Raw genomic sequence first — 22,089 nt, 5'->3', positions numbered from 1 at the left:
CTCCTCTAGCTTATCTCTCCACGCTTCAGGCTCTCTGCCTTTATTCCTGATGAAGGGCTTTTGCCCGAAATGTCGATTTTACTGCTCTTCGGATGTGCTCTTCCAGCACCACTAATCCAGAATCTGGTTTCCAGCATTTGCAGTCATTGTTTTTACCAAGTTCCTTCACTATCGCTGGGTCAACATCCTGGCATTCCCTCCCTAAGTGCATTGTGGGCCAATGCACAGCAGGTGGACTGTAGCGGTTCAAGCAGGCAGCTCATTTCCACCTTCTCAAGGGGCAACTAGGGACCAGCAATAAATGTGGGCCCAGCCAGCAATGCCCACATCCCACAAAATGAATAAACAGAAATAAAAGCTGAGGGGTTGAAGATAGGGCCCTCATTGCACCCTCCCAGTTCCAACCAGAAACATCCCCCCCCCCCCCCATGAAAACCTCCGTGGAAGGGAAATTAGTTTTGTTTTTCTAAAAAATAAGTTATTCATAAAATTTGTGAGCAACACCTTTTCAACTTGAAAATGACAAGATTCACAAAAAATTCAACACATCCCCGGTCAAGGTTAACAGGGCTCTGAAAACAAAAACAAAATGCTGGAAATCTTGTTGAACAGTCATCTAGACTTGAACCGTTAGCTCGCTCTCTCTCCATGGATGCTGCCTTACCTGTTATGATCTCCAGCACTTTGTTTTTTTGTTTTCAGTACTGATTCCAGCATCTGCAGTAAGTTGCTCTTAATAAGGTTATCGGGGAAGGTGGGACTGCGGATTTCAGGATACAATCTCATCGGGATCTTGGTGAATGTAGGAGCATAATCGTGAGGCCAAATGGTCTCGGTCTGTTCCTAAAGTGTATGGAGGTGTCGGTATTGGACTGGGGTGGACAAGGTCAGGAGTCACATGACACCAGGTTATAGTCCAACAGGTTTACTTGAAATCACAAGCTTTCACTCCAATTTCAAATAAACCAGGTGGATTCTAACCTGGTGTCATGTGACTTCTGACCTTGTTCCTAAAATACAAATAGATAGTGCTGGAGAAACTCAGCAGCATCTGTGGACAGAGAGTCCTTCAGAATCATCTGACTTCTCCCCAGTTCAGATTTTCTTACAGTGTGGAAACAGGCCCTTCAGCCCAACAAGTCCACATTGACCCTCCGAAGAGCAACCCAGACCCATTCCCCTACATTTACCCCTTCACCGAATGCTACGGGCAATTTAGCATAGCCAATTCACCTAACCAGCACATCTTTGGACTGTGGGAGGAAACCGGAGCACCCGGAGGAAATCCACGCAGACACCGAATGTGCAAACTCCACACAGAGAGTTGCCCGAGATGGGAATTGAACCCGGGTCTCTGGCGCTGTGAGGCAGCAGTGCTAACCACTGAGTCACTGTGCCGCCCAAACTCAGCAAGTTCATGCCTGAAACGTCGATTTTTCCTGCACCTCGGATGCTGCCTGACCTGCTGTGCTTTTCCGGCAGCACTCTAATCTAGACTCTGATCTCCAACATCTGCAGTACCCACTTTTGCCAAGTTCTGCTGAAGGGTCTCTGGAAAAAAAATCATTCTCTTTCTCTATCCGCAGATGCTGCCAGAGTTTCTCCAGCCCTCTCTGCGTGCTTGTTGCAGATTTCTACCTGGCTTTTATTTTGTTTTACTCTTGAGAACACGTTACTCTCGGTGTTTGTAAGTGCCAGGGTAGATAATGGGGAGCACTGGGAGGTTGCAGTGAGACCAGCTCCCCACCCCCATTAAAAGGTCATTGTTGCAGTTGGCCATGTCTCTGATGCCAGTAACTTGAATCCCTTTTCTAGAGTTGCCAGCAGCTTAGAGCCAGAGTCCAGCCTCCAGGTCACCTCCCCCTGCTCCCGGAGCCTGGAATCTTCAAAAGCCGGTGTCCGAGCCCCGGAGCCCCGCACTCCGAGCTACAAAGCCGAGAGCCGGGGCCAGCGGCGGAACTACACCTCTCCGGCTGACAGCGAGGCTTATTACGGCGAGACTGACAGCGACGCGGATTACACCGCAGCGGAGAAGCAGCGGAGGCAGAGGCGGAAATGCCCCGGAGCCGCCCCCCGCCTCAGTGAGCCTCCGGCTAGCTCGGCGGATGAGACCTCGGAGCTCAGCGAGTACGACAGCGCCCCTGAGCCGCCCCTAGGGGCACAGCAAGATCCCAGAGGTGGGCACCTCCCCCTGGACCCTCAGGCCAGCTTCAGCAGGCAGCTCATGTTCCAGCCCAGGAGAGTGGAAGCCAAGGTCAACATCTGGCAGCCCAAGCTGGAGGGGGCAGCCCCGCGGCCCGCGCCTGGCACCGTGGCCGAGACCAGGCTCAGTGCCGGCCAGAACCCTAGCACCGGCTGCCCCTGGCCTGCCCAAGCCAGCGCGGAGGACACCGCCAACCGACACGGCGTCCTGGGCACATCGGAGGCTGACAGCGGGTTCCAGGAGGCACCTGCCCACACCGCGTCCCCAGAACAGAAGCTGCTGCCCACTCCAAGCCAGCCCAGCCTGAAAGACACACAACTGGTCCCCATGGTGGGGCCCGTGAGCAATCCAGTGGCTGAAATCCTGACCACTACTTACAAAGAGAAGGCCAAACAAGCCAGTAAGTTTCATCGTCTCCAACTCGAGTTGAATTTTTTTTATCAAAAGCTGTTCCTCCGACCTGACTTGATTAGTTCTGTGTGCTGCTATTTAGGGGACCATGAGATCATGGGGATTTAAAGGGTGTGAGTTCACCTCTCAGAAAAGCCTCTCACCAGCCGCGATTTATGACATGGTAGTCAGAGGAATCTCATTGTTAGACTTGACAAGACTTTAAAGGCAGTTGTTCAAATGCAGCAACTGTGATATCTGCATAGGCAGTTGACTGTTTTTGGGCATGTTATATTTTAAAGTTGTCAGAATAAAGCAAAGCTAATAACTAAATTTTGAGACCTGGACTGTTTAGATTTAGAATAAAGTAAGAGAATGTGATGAAGTTTGTACAACACTTCCCAGTGAGATTTGCAGGAAACAAGTTGGAGTTGGAGAGGCAGATTTGGCTTTGAGATGTGTGGAGGCAGGTTGTGAGGTGGAGAGCTGTGAGGGAGGCATTTCTGGGGAGTATCATAAGTGAAGACCCTCAAATGTTTGAAGGGAATGTCAGAGTCAGATGCTCAAACTGGGGATTAAAGCTGAAGAAATTGGCAGCTGGAGCTAGACAAGGTTGTGTAAAGACAGATAAAGCAGAAGTTTTGTTCAACTTTGGTGAACTGCTTGACGATAATATTCTATTTAAATGTTCAGTATTTAAAATTAAACGTGCCATAAATCCCATATAAAGGGAAGAGTAGGCTATTTATATTGGTTACTGTTATATTTTACAGCCAGTGTTTCCATCTGTCGCAGCAGAGTTCAGTTTGTCGATCTGAATAGTTATCAGCTTTGGACATTGTTGCCTGTATTATAGAAACAATGATTTCTTGCTTGTCTCTGACATGTTTCAGATAGGAAAAGTATTTCAGTCATTGACTTCTTCGTCAGGGACCTCGTCAATCATCACAAGGTTTATTTTTAAATAAGGTGTTTAAGTAAATCTTTTGAAGGCTGGGGTGAACAAACAGATGTCATAGCCCATCACCACGCCATTTGCTGTGTAGTTGGGTAAAAATAGTCAAACTGACAGAAGTTGTTCTATCTATCTCATTGTCTGCTCGGTGAAGGGATGTAAAAGGCATTAAAGAGCAATTGAGAGCAGTAGAGTTTTGGTCACACTCCAGCTTTTGAGGTTCCAGTCTCTGTATGGAACTGAAAGATATTGATTTGCAACCAAAGGATTTGCAGAATGCAGAGATTTCAAACACAGGAATCAGAAAGGAGTGCCAACAAACATCTCAGTTATGCAGGTATTTGAATCAATGTACATACAGTATATATGTATTTAAAATGCTTATTGTCCAACAGAAATTCTGTAATGAATCAATGTGCATAGAACTAGAATTTATGCGACTGAAATTCATGTCACATCTCTCAATCCGAGATAAGATCTGAATTTCAGCACAACATTATTTAGCTTGACATTTCACATCAGAGATATGAAAAGTTAAATTTATTCTTGCAGAAACTTGACTACTGATGTAGAAATCCGTGAGCTTTGTAAACAGTTTTGTATCCATTTAAAATAATGGGCAGATTGTTTAAATATGGTTAAACAGGCCGCATGTGTTTGCATTTCAGATCAGTATGTAGGATACATACATTAAATCTCTGCATTAAGAGTACAAATATTCACTGTATGGGGGCAGTAATCCTTTATCCAATGCAGCTCGCATGCAAGTAGGTGCGCTCATTACAAGGTAATTAATGCTACCTATAAAATGTAGAATAGGTTCTATCATTGTAAATTTCTTTGGTGCAACTTACTCAGTGAGAATGCAAAAAAGGTATCTGGGTTTTGTTTCAATTTTCCAGATATGTCCCAAGTACAGATTACAGGAGTTAGCAAGACTTTCAATGTGTGGGTTATCCAACGTCTGCAGTGGTGGTGAAATACTGAGGTTTTGTGCACTGGCTGTGAATAGTAAGATTATAATAACGACCCTAATGTTGTTATAAATAAGTTTTTGATTCACTATAGCCAGGACAAACTAAACCCTCTATCTCACTGTTTTATTTTGGTGGCAGAAGTGAACAGATATCGGTCAAAGATAAAATTTCTAAATAGTCTCTGTCTAAACATTTCAACAGTGCCAGTGAATTAGAAAGAAAGTCTCTAGCACAAATATATGGTTCACTTGTCATTCCTTGTGGTTTATTAATACTAATGTTTTAGGATGACTAAACTTGGGATTGCTACAAATGGAAATAAGAAAATCATACTGTTGACAACAGAAGATTAATAGGATTAAGACTTCCTTTACTTTCCATATCACTTCAGATCTTATTAAAAACATAAAGCTGCATTAACGTGTACAGAAAACTTTCAATAACTTTGTACTTATCCACATATTAATCATTAATTAAACACAAAGGTATTTCCCCAGATATGGCAGTACCGAACGAAACAGTACATTGTACAATTCACTGAGACTGCTATGTTCCTCTTCCTCAGAGCGAAAAATCAAAGAAAAGATCTGTGTTACACTTTAAAGCAACTATTCCAAAATTTCATCAGTGAATAGCTGGTTTACTGCTGAATGATTTTACCTTGATCAGTTTAGAAGATTAATTACCTTTTCAATTAAAAGCTCCATATCTATTATAGTTTTGTATGATTCAATTTAAACTGGGATAGTTTGTGAAAATTTATATAAATATGCCATATTTGTCAGGTCATCAGCTAGGAGTTCTGTGGCAAATAATCATCACCTGACTCCATAAAGCCTGTTCAGCATTTGTCAGGCACAAGTCAGGTGTGAGATAGAATATTCCCGACTTGCCTGGTTATAGCAGTTCCAACAACATTCAAGAAGCTGACACCATTTAGGATAAAGCAACTTGCTTGATCCACACCCCATCTAACACCTTTAACATTCACTCCATTCACCACTGCCACACAGTGGTAACAGTCTGTACTATCTGTGAAGTGCACTGCAGTAACTCACCAAGGCTCCTTTGTCAGCACCTTCCAAATCAGCGCTTCCCACCATTCAGAAGGACAAGGGCCGCAGATCCACCACTAACAAGTTCCCTTCCAGCTGCACACCATCTTCAGTTGGAACTGTAACGCTGTTCCCTCACAATCACCAGACCATAAGCCTTGAAATCCTTTCCCAATAGCATTGCAAAACTACCTAGATTACATGAATTGGAGTCATTCAATAAAGTAGCTCACCAAGGGTAACGAGGGATCAGCAATAAATGCTAGCCTTGCCAGCAACCTCTATAGCCTTAGAATGAATACAAAGAAAAACTAGCCAATTTCTCACTGCAGTTCACCCAACAGGTCAAGATTAAACAAAGTTTTGTAATACAGGATTACAAAAATTGGCTCAAAAATACATCACCAACATTTTAGGTCAAGTACTCTTATTTTAAAGTTCATTATAAATTTCTTAAGCTATATTTCTGAGGCAAACTTGTCCTGAGATAATTCCATCCTCCCTTTAATAGTGCCTCTGAAGCACCTCTGCTGAAAGAAATATCTAATTGCAACCCAATAAAGTTCACATCAGTAGACTTCATTTTAAATAGGGACATTGGAGTTGTATATGCAGAAATTTCCATGCAATCCATGCGAAAGAAAGATTTTGAATTTGATATACAGATGTTCTGCCCCAACAGCTTTCCATCAGACCCCAGTTGCAACATTTCTAAGTGTCACAAAAGGCAACATAAACATAAAACTTGACAATGAATCCCTCAGGCAGAAATAAACTTGCAGTTTCAGTTAGCCAGTATTTAGTCTGCAAGAGGTAAATTTGTTTCTTTACATCACTTTACCAGTGCAGAACTCTTTTGAGAGTTAGGGCTAGGAAAAACACTGGATCCGATCTTTTTTATTTGTTCATGTAAAATGGACGCCGTTGGCTGGGCCATTCCCGAGTCACCCTATAGAAGTGATGGTGAGCTGCCTTCTTGAATCACTGCTGTTCATGGGGTGTAGCTGTCCTATCCTCACCGTAGCTCCAAAATTTCATTTGAGCCATCACAACATCAAATGACATCCTGGCCATTTTCCTTGCTTTGTAACTGGGAGAGATGAGGGCAATATCTCTTTGTTACTTTTTTGTATAATTCACTCCAGCCACTACAGCTAATTTGGTAGCAATAGACCCAATGAGGGATTGGCTTGATCTATCTCACCTACGTCACACAATGTATTTCCTCAAACAAGTGTTAGTGGGGCTGTTAGTGGGGAGGAGAAGGCTGTGAGCAAATTTGATTGAGGTGTCCAGAATCACGAGGGGTCCAGACAAAGTGCACAGGGAAATCCTGTTCCTATTGATGGAAGGGTTGTAAACCAACATGACAAGACAAAAAAGTGATTAGGATCTGGAATGCACTTCCTGAGACTGCTGTGAAGGCTGATTGGTTGGGGGCTTTCAAAGGTTAATCAGATAATCAACAAAAGAAAAAGAATTGCAGAGCTATGGGGAACAGTCAAGAAAATGGAAAACCGAACCACTTTTATGGAGAGTCATCACCCATATGCCAGACTAAATGTGTTGCGGCCATTCTACGATTCATGACAAATGATGTCACTTAGTCATTTGCAATGTATAAAGGGGGCTATGTTTTCTCTTACAATCCTCAGGTTATGGACATTAATTTTTTTTCCAAATGACTGAATGATGATCTGGAGAAGATTCTGGAAGTTAGCTTAGTCAATTGAGAGACATGTATATTTGTACAAGAACTTTAAATAAATTTTTTTTGTGCTGAATACAGGATTAAGTTTCAGACTGATGGAGAATGAGATTCTTTCTTCGTGTACAATGCCGATTATTGAACATTTCTAGTTCGGCTAAGATGAAAGTTAAGACCATAAGTTGGTGTTAATGATAGACAACACCAGCTCCTGCGGTTTGAACCCAGCTTCAGAAGACTACTCTCAATAGTTTATAGGGGTTTATACAATCATGAGAGGTATAGATAAGGTGTCTTTTCCGTAGGGTGGGGGATTTCAAGATTAGGGTGCATATTTTTAGGTTGAGAGGAGAAAGATTTTAAAAAGATGTGGGGCATTTTTTTTTTACACAAAATGGTGGTGGGTGAAATGAACTACCAGAGGAAGTGGTGGATTTTATTTTCCTTTTATTCATTTATGGGATGAGGACATCACTGGCTGGACAGCATTTATTGCCCATCTGTAATTGCCCAGAGGGCTGTTAAAATTCAACCGTTATTGCTTTGGGTCTAGAGTCCCATTAAGCCAGACAAGTAAGGATGGCATTGTCTTTCCCTAAAGGACATTAGTGAACTGGATGGGATTTTTCCAAAAATCAACAATGGCTTCATGATCATCATGAAACTCTTAATTCCAGACATTTATTGAATTCATATTCCACCATCCGCCATGGCGGGATTAAAACCCGGGTACCCAGAACATTACCTGGCTCTCTGGTTTAACAGTCCAGCAATAATACCACTGGGCCATTGCCTCCCCCTGGTATAATGATGCTGGTACAATTACAACATTTAAAAGACATTTAGATAATTACATGAATAAGAAATGTTTGCAGGGATATGGGCCAAGCACAGGCAGGTGGGACTAGTTTATTTTGAGATTATGGTCAGCACGGACTGGTTGGACCAAAGAGACTGTTTCTGTGCTGTACAACTCTATGACTCTGTAGGTGTCAAAATCTCTAGCCATCAGGACATCTCCGAGCACTTTGCAGATATTTTTGATGTATAGTCAGTGTTATACAGTAGGAAATACACCATTAATTTGTGCACAGTAAGCTCCCACAAACAACAATAATAAAGACCAAATCATCCATATTCATGAAGTTGATTATGCATCAATGTTCATCAGGACACTAGGGACAACTTCTTTGACAGCTCTTCTTTGAATTAGTGTCATGTGATCATTTGTATCCATCTTAGAGAGCAGATGGCTCCTCAGTTTGACATTTCATCTGAAAAACAGAATCTCTGACAGTGCAGCAGTCCCTCATTACTCCACTGTAGTGTCAGCCTTGGAATTCTGTTCTCAAGTCTCTGAAACAATACTTGAACCCAGAACCTGCAGACTCAGAGATCAGAGTGTTAGCTCTGAATTCCATGTCAGCAATGGCACTATGAACCAGTATCAAAGGAGTCTTGATTCTTTATCAAGGTTTGCTCTGTTTCCCTCTTGTGTTAATTCTCCAAAGGCCAAAGCTTGTTGCAACCCTCTGTGTTCCTTTCATCACCATTCTGGAAAGAGCCTGTCTCCCACAAGCGGATGGTGCATTAGTTTGCAGCTTCCTACTATTTCGAGTGTTTAAAATACATTTGATTCATTCACCCAGTTCTGAGTAGATGAGTTCCATAGTGTTTCTGTAGTTCTCAAAATAACCTCTGAGCCACAAAACAATTTTTTTCTGATGCAGCAAAACATCAACAGTGACTTTGGGATTTGCAGTTGTTTTGAACAAGGCAGGGTAAGGAAAATTCATGCTGGTAGTTAGGGATTTCTTTGTTTATCTTTCAGTTTAGAACACCTAATTCTCTTGTGTTGAAAATAAGGCTGTACCTTCAGAATATGTTTGTTCCTGTTTTGTTTGAACAAGTAATAATTTGTGACAGTTTTTTCTGTTTGAACTTCAGAGCTTCATCGCAGTGAGAGTATGCAGGAAAAGCAAGTGAAAGAAGCCAGGACAAAATGCAAGACCATCGCATCTCTGCTTACCTCTGCGCCCAATCCTCACTCAAAGGGAGTACTTATGTTTAAGAAACGTCGACAAAGAGCAAAAAAATACACCCTGGTTAGTTATGGAAGTGTGGACGAGGAAAAGCAGAATATTGATGAGGATGGAGAATTGCTGCCGACTAGTGAGTCTGAGTTTGATGAAGAGGCATTTTCTGATGCAAAAAGCTTAACGAATCAGTCAACAGGATCAGATTGGGATGGTTCTTACCTGGACATGGAAAAGTCCAAATCTGAGTCCCAGGGTTTAACTGAAACCAAGGGGAAGGGTGTGATGCTATTTGAACACCAGAGACAACGAGCAGGGGAATATATGGTGGAGGAGTCTCCTAATCAGAGGCAACACAGTCTCCAAATGAAACCAAACTCAGAGGCCGAAATGAGGAATTACAATCTGATGAATGGAGAGAGTACCTGGCCCAGCAATTCAAATGCATGCAGTGGAACACCTACCTCTGAAACTTTAAAAAACTATGCAGAAATGAACCTTTCTGCTGCAGAGTCCTCATTACAGGTGAGGAGACCCAAAGAACAGCATCATACACAGCACTTTTCACCAGGTACCTCCTTCCTATCCAGCGTAACAAATAGGACTGCGAGGCCATTCACTCCAGGATTTCAGCAAAGCCGAGCAGCACCAACGTATTCTGTCTCTGCCCCAATTTTATTCAGGAAAAGTGCAGTTCCTGCGATGTCTTGGGATCAAGATACCGGGCAAAACAAACACGCAATGCCTTTCACACCGCCATCAGAGTTAGTCTCTTCACCAACTGTGAATCCTAAAACCCAACCTGTGACAGCAAAGGAAACTGGAGCCCCGAAAAGAATGGCTCTTCCTTATTCACCAGGGCCTATGGTGATGACATCATCAGCAGTCACATCACCACCACCTGCTGTGACATCACCACCACCACAATCTGTGATGCCACCACCCGCGACCATGATGTCACCACCTCCAGCCGTGATGTCACCACCAAATGTGACATCACCACCCCCACCCTTGACATCAGCACCCCCAATTGTGATGTCACCACCTCCGGCCATGATGTCACAGCCCCACGTGACATCACCGCCTCTCACCATGATGTCACCACCACCTACAGCAGTACCATCTTCACTGCCATCTTCACCACCCCAGGCTGCAGTCACCAGCACTGCGAACATCCAACTTTCTTCGGCATTGTCCCCACAGAAGGAGAATGAGCCCAATGCTGCTATTAATGCAAACTTCCAGGCTCCCTCCATTGGTGGTACCTCATCAACAGTTTGGCCAACCAATCCACAATCAGAGAATCTGGCTACTAGAGAGCAAAGAATTGCAGTCCCTGCCTCTAAAACTGGCATCTTGCAGGAAGCTCGGAGGAGAAGCACAAGGAAGCCAATGTTTACAAAGACCGAACAGATAAAACCTTCACCAAACCCCGAACTTCTTTCTTTGGTTCAAAACTTAGATGAAAAGAAACCAGATCATTCAGGGGCTGGATTTGAGTCAGGCCCTGAAGAAGACTTTCTGAGTCTTGGTGCTGAAGCATCAAATTTTATGCAGTCCCAGGTGCGTAGGCAAAAGGTCCCCCCTCCTGTTGCACCAAAACCTTCCTTAAAGCCCCAGTTAACAGGCAATGGTTCTCCACTTGTGAATGGAAATCCTACACCTGGGTCACTCCAATCGAAAGGAAAGGGGGCTGAACTCTTTGCTAAGCGGCAAAGCCGTATGGATAAGTTTATTGTGGAGTCGGTTCCTAATTACACTTCACAGGCAAGAGGGCCATCTCCCACTCCTTCACTTCCCTCTACATGGAAATATTCTCCGAATATCCGGGCCCCACCTCCTATTGGCTACAACCCCATGCATTCCCCATCATATCCACCAGCAGCTAGCAGATCACATGGAGCAATATCAACCACCAAGCCTGAAAGAAAGTGGAAACCAGCAGGGAACCAAAAGGTAGGAATACAAGCCATTGATTTCATGAGACATCAGCCTTATCAATTAAACCCAGCCATGTTCAGCTTTGATGAATCCAAAATAGGGACACCAAGCTTACCAAGAAATGCTCCATTGAGACAAACTGGTCAACAATCCTTCATCTCAACAAAACAGGTTCCTGTGAAGACGACGAGAGCCTGTGAGATTCGTCGTTTCTCAACACCATTGCCTACTGTTACTCCCACAGTTATTGCCCCAAGATCAGCCACAACACTTGCTGAGCCAGTTTGGATGTCCAGCCCTCCTTCCCCACCACCAACACCAGTCAAAATATCCAGTTTCAATATACCAGCTCCTCAAACCTCCAAACTAAACACAAAGGCAGCAGAAGGAAGGCAGCAAGTAACCTATGAAACTTCAGTGCTTAATTTGTCATCTAAGGAAGACATTCAAATCCCAAAGAAAACAACACATCATGCCCCAAGGCCGAGGTTCTCAGCTGTAAGAGGTGGAATGAGTTCTCACACATGGAGACCTGGGTCATTCTAGAAATAAAATATGTTTACAGTTATCATGATTCTGAGTGACAGTCAAAAGACTCTTTCACATCAACAGGTCTTGCATCTCAAAATGGAAGGAATTACTCGTATTTATGTAGCACTATTCATGACCCAGGCTGCCTCAAAGTGCCTTTTCACCAATGAAATAATTTTCAAATTATAGTCACTGTTGCAACAGAGGAGACGCTGCAGCCAATCTGCACGGTTAACTTCCACAAACAGCAATGAAATAAATGGTCAGATCGTCTGTTTTTGATGTTGGTTGAGGGACATACTTAGTTCAAACACCAGCTCTAATTCTCTGCTCTTTTAAAAGTGCCATGTGAGATTTTACATCCCCTTGAGGGGGTTTGTTTTATCGCCTTATCTGAAAGACAGTGCCTGTAGTCTACATGGATTCAGTTCTCAACTCATGACACAAGTTTGTGTCAAAGATGCAACTTGCTGAGCTACAGCTGACCCCAAGGAAACACTATTGTACATTTGAGTACTTTAACTCATCAACATAAAGCCATGCAAAGAGATTAACTACATGCTGCTGAGTCAGGGAGAAAAATGGCTTGTAATTTGCACATTGTTTTTGGATAATATGGAGCATCGTGCTTCTCTTTTTTAAAAGCATCAGCGTGAATTAATATTACACTGAGGTCCCAGTGCATTGTCATTATTTAGTAGATCTTTCCATAGATTTCTGATCAATAAACCATGACCATCTAAAGTTGAACAGACTTGATCATGAGCTCAAGGCAATGATATCATCCTGAGTACATCATGGAATCCATCTCCCTCTTTTACTATTGGCAGGATTTCTACCTAACACCGCAGCATTGCTATATTTTTGAAGGATCCTCATTAAAAACAGGTGCAGTGCCTTATTCTATTGTGTGACATATTAAGTATGTTTTGGAGGAATCCTTGAATTTGAATTGGCTAATGACAGTTACCATGAGGATCAGCTCACATAAAGATGTTCCAATATATCAGTTATAAACTGTCACACTAATAATTCTAAGCATCCCATCAATAGCTTTGGATCATTACTGTCATATAGTATGCTGTAGTGGTGACAATCATTTGGTGAAAAAGTATCAGAGGAGAAACTCCTGGAGACTCCTGGGAATAAAATAATGATAGAATTGAGTAACTGGAGATGCTGGGATGTATCTACTGTAAGGCAAAGACCTACATTATTCCAAGTATTATCTCAATGTATTGTCCATTTAGGCTCCTGTTTCCAATGTTTAATATTTCACATCAGCAGCCAAAGTAGGAAAAATGACTGCATTGACAATGATATGACATCTCCAAATGACAGTGTTGAGCCTGTACTTATTAATTGTGCTCATGATGTTTAGTACCAACTGCTACAATATTTTAACACATGCACGGGATGTCCAATGCAGGCACCTTTTGATGCTGTCTAATTGGAGCAAAGACCACCATTGGACTCTGAGCCATCTGACCAGATGTAACACCAAGCTGAACGACAGTGCAGCACAACTCATCAATTCCACTGTGTCAAACAATAGGAGTCACTTCATTGTGTGAAACGTTTTGAGGCATTTCAGTAGGGAAAATGCTAGATTCATACAAGTGTGCTATTCATTAAAACCAAATGATTTGTCCTGAATTATCTTCAGGAGTGGCTTTAGCTTTGTTAAATACTGAATATGAACTGCAGATCTCGTTAGAGGAAAACAAACTCGCTCTTGAAATAAACTGCTTTCTGAGAGAATATGACAGGAGTGTGAATATGAAATATTCTTGACTGACAAAAATGAATGCTTGTGTACCTTCCATATTCCTTGTATTAATTATTGAGATTAACAAGAAAAATGTGGATAGAATGGCAGGCAATCAGTGACACTGGACAGAAATGATAGAGGATTGACACGAAATGTTGGAAAGATTGGGTCAGATGCGATGTTGTTTCTGTATGTGCTGAAGGAAGCAGAGTAAATGGAGTCTGAGAAGATTCAATGATCTGTGCTGGTTTGAGCTAATAAGTCTAATATTGCAAGGGTAATTAATTTGCAATATTTTCTTCACAATATGGTTATGACTTACTGACCAATCACTGAGCTCCTGAAGAACTTGTAACATTCAGTAGTGAAAATCTTGACTTTTATTTGGCATTTCAAGAAAGCACCCAAGTGCCTTAATAATTAATGTTGCCAAAGTATGAGTTCATCTGCTTTAGAAAAATATTTAGGTTTTGGAATGGAAAGTTTCAGTTTGGTTTGTAATATTGATCCAAACTGAAGAGTTGATTTTTTTTTGCAGTGTGAAATTGCTGAAGTTTGTAAACCCTACCTCTCACATAATTTCATCTTTTCATCACCACAATCGTGTATTTAGCTTTGTAGAAACAGCACTCAGGAGACTGACATTAACATTTTCAAACAAAATTATGCTACTTGCCCACTTTGCACATTTGACTGTGCATAAAACCCTTAACAGTGATAATTGTACCAAACTACCAAGTAATTCTAATTCAATCTATGACTCTGTAAGATGCAGCAAATCCAAAATAAAAGCAGAAATTACTGTAAATGCTTCACAATCAAGAGTGTGGTGCTGGAAAAGCACAGCTGGTCAGGCAGCATCCGAGGAGCAGAAGAATCAATGTTTCGGGAATAGGCCCTTCATCAGGAATTCTCCTGCTCCTTGGATGCTGCCTGACCTGCTGTGCTTTTCCAGCACCACACTTGTAACTCTGATCTCAGCATCTGCAGTTCTCACTTTCTCCTTGTAAATACTTCACACGTCAGGCAGAATCTGTAGTGAGAGGTTAGGACTCCTGCAGCAAGTAATTTACCTCCTAATTCCCCACAGCCTGTCCACAATCTACAAGTCAGTGGGGATTACTCCCATTTGCCTGTATAACAGCAGCTCTGATAACACGCGAAGTTCGACATCATTCAGGACAAAGTAAAGTACTTGCTTGGCACTACATCTATAAACATTCACTTCCTCTGTCACAGACACTCAGTAACAGTATGTACCATCTTCAAGATGCACTGCAGAATTTCATGAAGGCTCCTTTGACAACAACTTCCAAACTCATGACTGCCATAATTGAGAAGGACAAGGGCAGCAGATAAATTTGATGGCATGGTAGCTCAGTGGTTAGCACTGCTGCCTCATAGGGACCTGGGTTTGATTCCAGCCTCAGGCAACTGTGTGGAGTTTGCACATTCTCTCCGTATCTGCGTGGCTGTTCCTTCAGTGCTGGGTCAAAATCCAGGAAGTGACCCCCTAACAGCACTGTGGGTTTCCTCCCACAGTCCAAAGATGTGCAGGTTAGGGTGGATTGGCCATAGTAAATTGCCTGTAGTGTCCAGGGGTGCGCAGCTAGGTGGATTAGCCAGGGGAAATGCAGGTTTACAGGAATAGGGTAGGGTCTGGGTGGAAGTCAGTGGATCTATTGGGCTAAATGGCCTACTTTCACACCGTAAGGATTCCATGAAATTGGAACACCTTCACTTGCATGTTCTCTTCCAGTTACTGTCTTGACTTTGAAATAAGCTGTTCCTTCAGTGTTGATGGGTCAAAATCCAGGAAGTGACTCCGTAACAGCACTGTGGGTTTACCTTCAGCACATAGATTCAGCAGTTCAGGGGCAACTGGAGATGGGCATTAAATGCTGGCTTGGCCAGCAAAGCCCATGTCCCAGCAGTGAATAAAAACAAATATTTCAGGATTGTGGCTGTATTTTTCAAATAGATATTGAGATGAAGGTCCATTGATGTGAGATCTTAATTTGGTTTCTCTCTCCACAGATGCTAACTTTTCTGCTTTTAAAAGAAATAATGCTTATCAAGCAAAGACCCCTTTGCAGCCAGTGAGGCTGTGGAGAACTGTGCCCTGAGAGTTACAGATTGCTAGTGAAAGGAATAACATACTTCTCATAGGTTTTAGGACAAGTGAGACCAGTGTTGTTGCAGTAAAGAAAGCAATGCAGCTTTGCTCTTTACAGATAGGAGATAGATCTGCTTTGATTCTCATAGATGTGACATTGCTTTTTTGACAACTATATACGTTTATAAGATTTTTAATGTTTAAACTGTTGTGTATGTTAAAGTGCTATGTATGCTGATGTAAAATAATAAAATGTGATTAATTGATACAACTTGTGAGCTGCTTAGAGAGTAAAATGTGGTGAGCAGATATACAGAGGGGGACACAACCACCTCTCCAGGACAGACTGAAAGATGGGAGTCAACGTGAATCACTTGACATCTGTTGGAAGAAGTAGGATTAATGCCTGCTGAGAGGCATTACCCTATTCAGAGACTAATTCACAATGAATTTCTGCACTGCACAAAGTCATCTCCCACTAATGGTCTCTGGGATTCTCTGCAGATTAAAGCCTAGGACGCTGCTGTCAGCGTTTCCAGGGAGAAAATCCATTTGGTTCCTAAGTTATCAAGAGCTTGTTTCCTTCTCTTTTAATAGTATAGTTATTCCTATGAAAGATGGGAAAGACTGTCAAGGTATTTGGAATTGTGAGGTCATGTGATGAAAATTGGCAATCCTGTCCAACAGCCTTCTTTAAAGTCATGTTATCTTTACTCCTGAGATGTGGGAACCTCTGGAAGTCACAATTTGCTGTGACTTACCTTGAGAAGATGGTAGTAAGTCTTCACAATGCACTTTAGCAGGTTGGATCCAATTTGGTGGTTTGTTCAGTCACTGAAGAGGGCAGTTAAGAGTCAATAATGTTTATGGGGGACTGGAGTTACATATAGGCCACTGTTTGTTTTAAAAACCCATCTGATGGCCACTTTTGCTGAGACCATTGTGAATTACCTGAATTGTTTTCACACTGAATTCAAACTCTCAAGTTGTCCTGGTAAGTTTGAAGTTTGCGTTATCTGGATTATAGGTCTTGTACACATATCACCACTACACATTACAGTGCCATCAATCAGGTGAGAGTGCAAGGGAGCCCCTGACAGACATAATAGATGGAGTCAGGATGCAGCTCACTGCTTTTAATGACTTGTTCTGTTTCTCTTAGTTAGTGTTGCTGGCTATGTGGTGTCTGGGAGCCCTGTTCACGGTTCTCTGAACAGCAGCCTGAGAGAAGGGAGGAATGCTGGAGGAATGACATGCAACACTCCCATCATCTCCAAGCAACTGGCACTATTCCTTTTGGCCTGGAGGCAAAGCAAAGGCAGAGATAAACCAGAGGCAGAATAAAATAGAAAATATGAGACTTACGTTCAAAGTACACAGGCTTATCAACTGGGTAGCTGTAACCAAAGCTCTGATATCCTCTAGCTGATCACTAAGATGGTTAGGCAGGTAATTCTGATTCTTGGCAACCTGAGCTGTGCACCGAGAGTGTCATTTGAACTGACTTTCCCAGTTGACTGATATTTTTATATCCCTCATTTGTACTGATACTGCCATGTGACACTGCAGCATGTGACAGCACATCTTTCACGTTATGAGAGCAGCATAATTCATTGCCCTGCGATCAGTCACATACGTCACCAATGAGAGAAAATCAACACTTCAATGGAGATAAAAAGAACACAAGCCAGAACTGGAGCATGACGGTGGATGGCAACAGAAGAGGGTGTGGAATATGAAGAATAAATATATTATTTTTCAGAAATATACAATTAAAATCTGCTATATTTCTGTTCAGTGAGAAGATACAAGTTCACTGTAGCCAAGAGTAAGTAAGACTTTAAACCTTGGTTGAAGCTCAACTTGGATAAAATGGTCTGCAGCCAAAGTGATGAAGAAGTACCAGGAGTTTCCCTTCCTTGTAAGTGGCTCAAGACCATTGATTCTTACAGTACATCATGACTGGGCTATCCAATTGGTCCCATTCCTTTCACCTTTTCCTCAAAGCTCTAGTCATTAAACATAGTTTGTCCTTATTCCATAAAGACTCTCATGATTCTGAACCTCCACTCAATCTCCCCTTAACTTGGTCTTTCTCTGTCCTTCATCCCTGACACTGTCCTAGTGATTCCCCTTGGCATCATCTTCACAGCTTTGAAATTCTTCCTAGCATGGTCTGGCCAGAATTAGCACCATATCCCTCAGATTGTTGTGGAAGGATAATCAAAGTTAGAAATACAAAGGAATCCAGCCAGTGACACCTGGGGTTTATATGTAACTCAGCAGGATGTTCTATGATGTTGCTTGTGATAAACTGGAGAGTACAATAATCCATAAACCAACTGAACCCAGCCATGTCTACACATGTGGACTGGATGGTAGAAAGATGATAATTGGGATAGAAAGATGGAGAGAGTGTGGTTTAATGAAAAATATCATGGCAGCAGGTGCCAAATTGTGATGATAATACAAATACAGCAAGTAATTATAATTCATAGCATAATTATAGACAACTGTTAACATAAAACTAAAACATTTATTCGTAACAAAATCACATGATTGTGAATGTTTAAGAACATAAATAAAGGTACTCTGATACAAAATTGCCACCACCCAATTCCTCTCAATTCCTCGTCCTATGGGCAATGAGGATAAGTGTTTTGCACTGACTGCATGCCTCCGCCACTTCAGAGGTTGAATAACTTGACATAGAGTTTTAAAAGTAGCTGACTGCCTCCTCATTGCAAACGTCTAATTGCAACATAATTTTGGAAATTTGAAAAGGTTGTAAGACTGTGATACAGGACATGTGACAGTGATTGTATTCCTGTCTCAGCACACTCTGAAAATAGAGAAATTGATCTAAAAACTCTATGGGCTCTTTAAGAGCAGGAATGCACATTAAGTATCAAAGTTAGTGAAACAATTCAAATGCTATTATTTGAAAAATTAAGAAAAAAAGTATCAAACATATACAGTCAAACAGCACAGAAACAGGCCTTTCAGTTTACCAGTCCATGCTGACCATAATCACAAACTAAACTATTGTCACCACCATGTACTTATCTAAATATCTTTTAAACATTGTAACTATATCCACATCCACCACTTCCTCTGGAAGTTCATTCCACACACGAACCACTCTCTATGTAAAGAAAATGGCCCCAAAGTCTTATTGAAATCTTTCTTCTATCACATTAAAACATGGCCCCAAGTCTTGAAATCCCCAATCCTATGGAAAAGACACTTGCCATTCACCTCATCTGTATCCCTAATGATTTTATAAACCTCTATGAGGTCATCCCTCGACCTTCTACTCTCCAGGTGAAAAGGTCCCAGCCTCTTCTTATAACTCAAATCCTCCAGCAACATCCAGGTAAATCTCTTCTGAACCTTCTCTGATTTAATAATATCCTTCCTATAATAGCGTGACCAGAACTGGACAAAGCATTCTAGAAGAGACCCCACCAACATCTTATACAATCTCAGCATAATGTCCTAATTCCTATTCTCAAAGGTCTGAGCAATGAAGGCAAGTGTGCTAACCACCTTATTAATCATCCTATATATCAACAACTCTATTACTCTATCAACAAACACATTGACTTGGACCCCATTTACCATCCCCTGAGAAAAATAACAGGAAATGACATCACGACAGGAAATGACACCACCAACCTAAAGAAACCGAAACACATAAATAGAAAGCAGGAATCATCAGCAGTGCATTGTCCCGAGGCTAACTGAAGATGTTACCTAGTATGTTAACGAAATGAACCTACCAGCTCAGTGAGCAAACCTACATCCAGAAGCTAATACTATATATATGTGACTTCAAAGAATTATGTACCTGAACACCTTGGTCTCTCTTCAACAACACTATGCAGGACCCTACCTTTAACTGTATAAGTCCTGCCCTTGTTGTTTTACCAAAATGCAATACCTCACATTTATCCAAATTAAGCTCCATCTGTTACTTGTCCATCCATTGACCCAACTGATAAAGATGTCTTTGTAATCTTAGATAACCTTCTTCACCCTCCACTGTACCACCAATTTTGGTGTCATCTGCAAACTTATTAACCATGCCTTCTATATTTTCAATTCCTGCATTTGAAGAGCCTTTCACGTGAGTTATAATCAATTGTGTAGGTCCCCGCCCAAGAACTAAAAGTGGGAACCCATATTTGTTAACCATAATGTCTGTGTCTACCAGATTTCCAAGGGCAATTCCCTTACGGAGTATCAAAGCAAAAAGGCTAGTAGAGGATTTAGTAGCTTTCTTCACACAATATAGGCAACTTAGAGATATTCAGTCAGACCAAGGGTCAAATTTTACTACTAGGCTGTTAAGGAGGTTATGGATAGCTTAGGTATACAGCACTTTAAATCCAGTGCATATCGTCCTGAATCCCAGGGAGCTTTAGAAAGGTGGCATCAGACCTTGAAGACCATATTGAGAGCATACTGTCAGGATTACCTGAATGATTGGGATAAAGGTATCCCATTCATATTCTTTGCCATTAGAGATGTCCAAATTAATCTACTCAGTTTACTCCCTTTGAGTTAATATTTGGTCATGAAGTGATAGGTCCTTCGAAATTAATTAAAGAAAAGTTGACAGGACCAAGGTTGGAGATCTCACACTTAGGTTATGTATCGGAAGTGAGAGAGAGATTAAATCGAGCAGCTAAGTTAGCTAAACAGCTCCTAAAATGGGCACAGTATGGAATGAAACAGGTGGCAGATAAAAGCTCTGAGACTCTGATGGTTTCCCGAGGGGATGATGTGTTTGTACTGTTACCAGTGATAGGAGATCCCTTCAAAACCAGGTTTAGTGATCCCTATCAAACTGAGAAAAAGTTGAGTCAGGTGAACTATCTCAAAGATGCCAGATAGGAAAAAAAGGTATCGGGTATGTCATGTGGACATGTTGAAACTGTATTATTCTAGAGAGAAAGAACAGGAGAAACAAGTGATAGTTACTACCCTGCAGAGTGAGGAGTCAAATCCAGATGATGTGGATTTTCATGTGCCTCAAAATAAATTTTAAAAATGAAGAAGTCCTTGAGGAGTAGGTTAGGTGAGTAAACTTTTTGTCTCAGGAACATAGAATGCAGTTGAAATATTTGTTACTGCAGTGCAAGGACATATGTAAGAATCAGATGGGAGGACTAATGCTATTGTCCATGAAGTAGATGTAGGGAACATTGGTCCAATAAAACAACATCCCTATCGGCTTAATCCTTTCAAAGCCAGACAGGTCCAGATGGAGGTGGAGGCCTTGCTCGACAAGGACATCATCGAACTAAGCCACAGTGAGTGGAGTTCACTGATCGTCTTAGTTCTCAAACCGGATGAAACTCAATGATTCTGTGTGGATTATCAGAAGGACCATGCCAATACAGAATCGGACTCCTTTCCAATTCCTAGATTGGAGGACTGTATCAAGAAAGTCAGACAAGCCAGTTACATCACCAAGTTGGACTTAATGTGTAGTTACCTAATGTGCAGGTACCTTTATCAGAGATGGCAAAAGAAATTTCTGTGTTTGAAACCCCAAATGGGCTCTATCAGTTTAAAGTGATGCCCTTTGGAAAGAAGAATGTAACCACCACATTCCAATGACTCATGAACAGAGTTGTGGCTGAGTTAACAAACTGTGCAGTCTATTTGGATGATATAGTGATCTTTAGTAAGTCCTGGAAAGATCACATGACAGTTGGCAGAGCTCTTTGAACGAGTACGAGAAGCAAAACTGGTGATAAACTTAAATAAAATGGAATTCACAAAAGCAGAGGTGACGTTAGAACATAGAACATAGAACAATACAGCACAGAACAGGCCCTTCAGCCCACGATGTTGTGCCGAACATTTGTCCTAGCTTAAGCACCCATCCATGTACCTATCCAATTGCCGCTTAAAGGTCACCAAAGATTCTGACTCTACCACTCCCACAGGCAGCGCATTCCATGCCCCCACCACTCTCTGGGTGCCAGTTAACCTTCATATCTCATTTTTCCTCTGCGTATTTCCTTCTTAGTAATCCTCTGTTGCTCTTTAAAAGCTTTCCAGTCCTCAGTTTTTCCACTTATCTTAGCTATGTTATACTTTTTCTCTTTTAACTTTATATGTTTCTTTACTTCCCTCATCAGCCACAGCCGCCCATGCCTCCTCCTGGGATCTTTCTTCCTTTTAGGAATGAACTGATCCTGCAACTTCTGCATTATACACAGAAATATCCGCCATTGTTCCTCCACGGTCATCCCTGCTAAGGTATTGCACAATTGAACTTTGGCCAGCTCCTCCCTCATAGCTCCATAGTTCCCTTTATTCAACAGAAGTACTGTCACTTCCGACTGTACCCTCTCCCTCTCAAATTGCAGATTGAAGCTTATTGCATTAT

The 22,089-nt window shown here is 41.9% G+C and overlaps 1 protein-coding gene across 2 annotated transcripts in view; it reads left to right on the top strand.

Annotated features, from left to right (window-relative positions):
* LOC122541944 (synaptopodin 2-like protein) overlaps positions 1-14,396 on the top strand; it is a 39,009-nt gene extending 24,613 nt beyond the window's left edge. For both annotated transcript variants that reach the window (XM_043679230.1, XM_043679231.1), the window contains exons 3-4: positions 1,816-2,603; positions 9,236-14,396. In XM_043679230.1, the coding sequence (XP_043535165.1) occupies positions 1,816-2,603; positions 9,236-11,811 (3,364 nt within the window). In that variant the 3' untranslated portion in view covers positions 11,812-14,396. The remainder of the gene's footprint in view (positions 1-1,815; positions 2,604-9,235) is intronic.
* The last annotated feature ends 7,693 nt before the right edge of the window (positions 14,397-22,089 follow it).

This window comes from Chiloscyllium plagiosum, chromosome 38 (assembly GCF_004010195.1).
Source record: "Chiloscyllium plagiosum isolate BGI_BamShark_2017 chromosome 38, ASM401019v2, whole genome shotgun sequence".
Lineage (NCBI taxonomy): Eukaryota > Metazoa > Chordata > Chondrichthyes > Orectolobiformes > Hemiscylliidae > Chiloscyllium > Chiloscyllium plagiosum.
The sequence above is the reverse complement of the archived record's forward strand: the minus strand, read 5'-3'. Positions and strand labels throughout refer to the sequence as shown.